The sequence below is a fragment of the Phyllostomus hastatus genome, unplaced genomic scaffold (assembly GCF_019186645.2).
Source record: "Phyllostomus hastatus isolate PE091 unplaced genomic scaffold, TTU_PhHast_1.1 phas_contig_62, whole genome shotgun sequence".
NCBI classification, from domain to species: Eukaryota; Metazoa; Chordata; class Mammalia; order Chiroptera; family Phyllostomidae; genus Phyllostomus; species Phyllostomus hastatus.
The window spans coordinates 10928805-10932245 of NW_025333921.1; the positions used below are offsets into that span (position 1 = coordinate 10928805).

General features: G+C 41.0%; 1 protein-coding gene across 2 annotated transcripts; it reads right to left on the reverse strand.

The window, feature by feature from the left end:
* Positions 1 to 213: 213 nt before the first annotated feature.
* On the reverse strand, positions 214 to 858 carry RPL10L (ribosomal protein L10 like). Of its 2 annotated transcripts, XM_045848637.1 has the most exons (2): positions 750 to 858; positions 214 to 668 (listed from the first exon to the last, which is right to left on the reverse strand). In XM_045848637.1, exons 1-2 carry the CDS (start codon positions 856 to 858, stop codon positions 214 to 216), a joined length of 564 nt encoding a protein of 187 aa, XP_045704593.1. The 2 variants fall into 2 exon arrangements, with proteins under 2 accessions (XP_045704593.1, XP_045704592.1); XM_045848636.1 differs by having other exon boundaries at positions 214 to 858.
* Positions 859 to 3441: the final 2583 nt, after the last annotated feature.

Genomic DNA, 3441 nt, shown 5'->3' on the forward strand with positions numbered 1-3441 from the left:
TTGCATACAAATTGTTTAATTCTCACTTTAAAGTATCATTTGCCATTAAAACTCTTTCTGGTATGAGTATAAACATCATTTCTCTAATAATCTATACTCTAAAACTACTGTAAAAATATTTAAAATACTGAAAATAAGTATTTTTCCAGTAAATTTTATTGATAAGCTTCAGTCAGACCAGCATGGCCAAAGGACGATGTGCTTTCCAAGTCCTCAGGAGTGCAGAGCTCGCCACTTGTGCAGGGGGCCATGACTGGGGACATATTTGACTCCACAGCCATCCGGGATCAGGAACTTCTCAGCTACTTTGTTTTCAAATTCATCAGCATTAAACTTGGTAAAGCCCCACTTCTTAGAGATATGGATCTTCTGGCGGCCAGGGAATTTGAACTTGGCTCTGCGCAAGGCTTCAATCACATGCTCTTTGTTCTGAACCTTGGTACGGATGGACATGATCACTTGACCTATGTGGACTCGGGCCACCGTACCCTGAGCCTTTCCGAAGGCACCTCGCATACCCGTCTGGAGCCTGTCAGCCCCAGCACAGGACAACATCTTGTTGATGCGGATGACGTGGAAGGGATGGAGCCGCACTCGGATGTGAAAGCCATCTTTGCCACAACTTTTCACCATATATTTGTTGGCACAAATTCTCGCGGCCTCCAGGGCTTCAGAGGACAGTTGCTCATATTCATCAGACACCATGTGGCCACAGAGTGGGAACTCGTCCACCTTCGCCTTCTTCCGACCCAGGTCAAAGATGCGGATCTTGGAATCAGGGACACCACGACAGAAGCGAGACTTCGGATACGGCTTGTTCTTACAATACCGGTAACAGCGAGCAGGACGACGACCCATGGCGAGACCAGCAACCGCTGCAGTGGGAGGGAGACGTGCTTGCTCCACGCTGCGCATGCGCCTTATACGCATTGCCCATCTACCCACACAGGAACCATAGAGTCCTGACGAGGACAGGAAGACGCTTTTCTAAGACAACCCGACCACTGAGTCAGTGACACTCTACACCTGCTTGTGGGCATGGCTTGGCACTTGAGGCAAACGAAGAGTCGTCTTGGGATATTCGCCCATGGGCTGCCAGGTAAGGAATTGGGCCAAGCACGATGGTGGCTTGAGAAGCCATTTCTTTCTTCTAGTCCATCATAGGTGTGAAACTTTTGTCCTAGACTTTGTCTTAAGCATAAAAGGCATTTTCCTAGAGATTAAGTAAGAAAGGTCTTTCCAGCGAGTCAATACACTGTCTCTATTTTGTCTAAATAATATATTTTCCAGAGTTCATTTCTCCCATCAACATTTGGATATTGATTGCTGTTTCTCAGAGTATGTGGTCACCTTCCCCTGGGGAAAGCGGTTTCTTGGCCTGAGCTCTCTGATAAGGCTCAGGAAGAGACAAGCAGGGAATGGTGCCAGGAATAGACAGAAGATATCTGTTATACATATTGCTTGATAATGGCTTTAGAAACCTGAAACTTTGGTTATTTTATGTATTTAGCCATATGGAGTTATTTTATTATCAAAGTGGCATCCACAAAATTGAAATACCAACGAAATTTTCAACTTAAAGCTATTTACATTTTCAAATGTTACAGCTGCTGGGGACTATGTAAAAGTAATAATGTATTAATCTTATACCTTACTGAGAATGAGTTTAATATTTTTTTTCCTTCTGATGGTAGATTTTATAACAATATGATTAGAGTCAGAGTGTGGGGAAGGAGGAAAACAAGATAAAAATAATTACAAATAGTCTATAATCCCTATTTGGGTTTTTCAAGTATTTTTTTTAATCCTTCGTGCTATTTTAGAAATCCATGACATCATGGAACAAAATGTTTTCAACATGATTATATTCTTCTGTGCTTTCTTTTAACAGGGAAACAAATAAGTTGTTACAAAATAACTCTTCTACTTGAAGGGAATAGGGCTTTATAAAATATCCACATTATAGTATAAATACCAAAACTCCCAGTGTAGAGAACTTTCCTACCTTGCATAGTAGTTGCATACTTCATCCTTTCTTCATTCTGGCCTTCCTATTTTCCTTAAATAGTTTCTATTTACTATGTAAGCATGGATATGAAGATAAAGCACTTATTAATGTTGTGTTGCCCTCACTGAGTTTACAAGTCTAGGGGGGATTTAGATGCTACTCTAGTAATGTCATTGTATTTTGTACAAAGTACAAAATGTGCCAGAAAGGAAAGGAAGAATGAGCCCTGAGGGCCTGGGATGAGGTCCTGATTTAGACTGAAGAATGAACAAAGAAGATTTTATCAAGAATGAGATTTTAGAACACCTTGTGGATAAGGCACATGGATGGGGCCTGAAATATGCAAAGATCATAAGCCAGCAAGAATATGGACCATTTAAGAAACTGAGGGCCAATGTAACTATGGCTGAGGGTTTGAGTGGCATAATGTCTGTCCATGTTGTGTAAAGGAGAATGGCTCACAAAGCACCCATGGCCCATTTACCAAATTGGGGATTCTGATCTTTTATTCAACATCATTAAAGAACTTGACACAGGTTTTATCCTCTTATAAGGTATAATATGGTCAATAGACTGAAACAGGTCAAAAAATGGATGCAGGAAGGAAGGTTTTGCAGCACTAAAGAAGTGAGGCCCTGGCTGAGTAGCTAAGTTGAGCAACTTCCAAATACTCCAAGGTTACAGGTTCAATCCCAGGTTGGGAAACATACAAGAATCAACCAATACACCAGTAAATGGAACAACAAATCAGTGTTTCTCTGCTTCTATCTGCCTCTCTTTCTCTCAAATAAATAGATAAAATTTTTAAAAAAGAAAAGAAGCAAGGATAACTTGAACATGCTTTTAGTATATTTTACTTTATAAAGATGTTTGTGTCTTTTTCTACTACTACATACCTGTAATCTATCACAGTTCTGAGGGACAGGAGTCTGCTAAGCAAAGGAAGATACTAAACCACAGTACATGTGCCATCATGCATTCACAACCACTTGTCTAGGCCATGCTTTTGGTTTCAAAAGCTCTAGAATTGCTGACCAGCAGATGCTGTGTCCCTACCAGAATCTGCTTGCATAATCCTCTTTTGTTAATCCAAAGGATGACCCATCATGATTTGCTTGGGACTGTGCCCATTTTGTCCGGGAAGTCCTGCATCCTCCAGAACCCCTCCGTTCTGGGCAAAATGGGAAGGTTGGTCACCCTACCATACTTCTACATGGGGGCCCCTCATAGTTCCAGTATAGAGTCAAAGAGTGAGAAGACAAACGGGGAGTCAGATTGGGATTTTTCACTTATACTTCCTTCCTTGGCCATATAAATATTAGAAAGGAGCCTGTGGAAAATGCATGAGCCATAACATTCTATTTAAAATTTAAAAGAAAAATCATTTCCAAAATTTTAAGTGTCCCTCTATGATGTGGACACTAGCCTGCAGT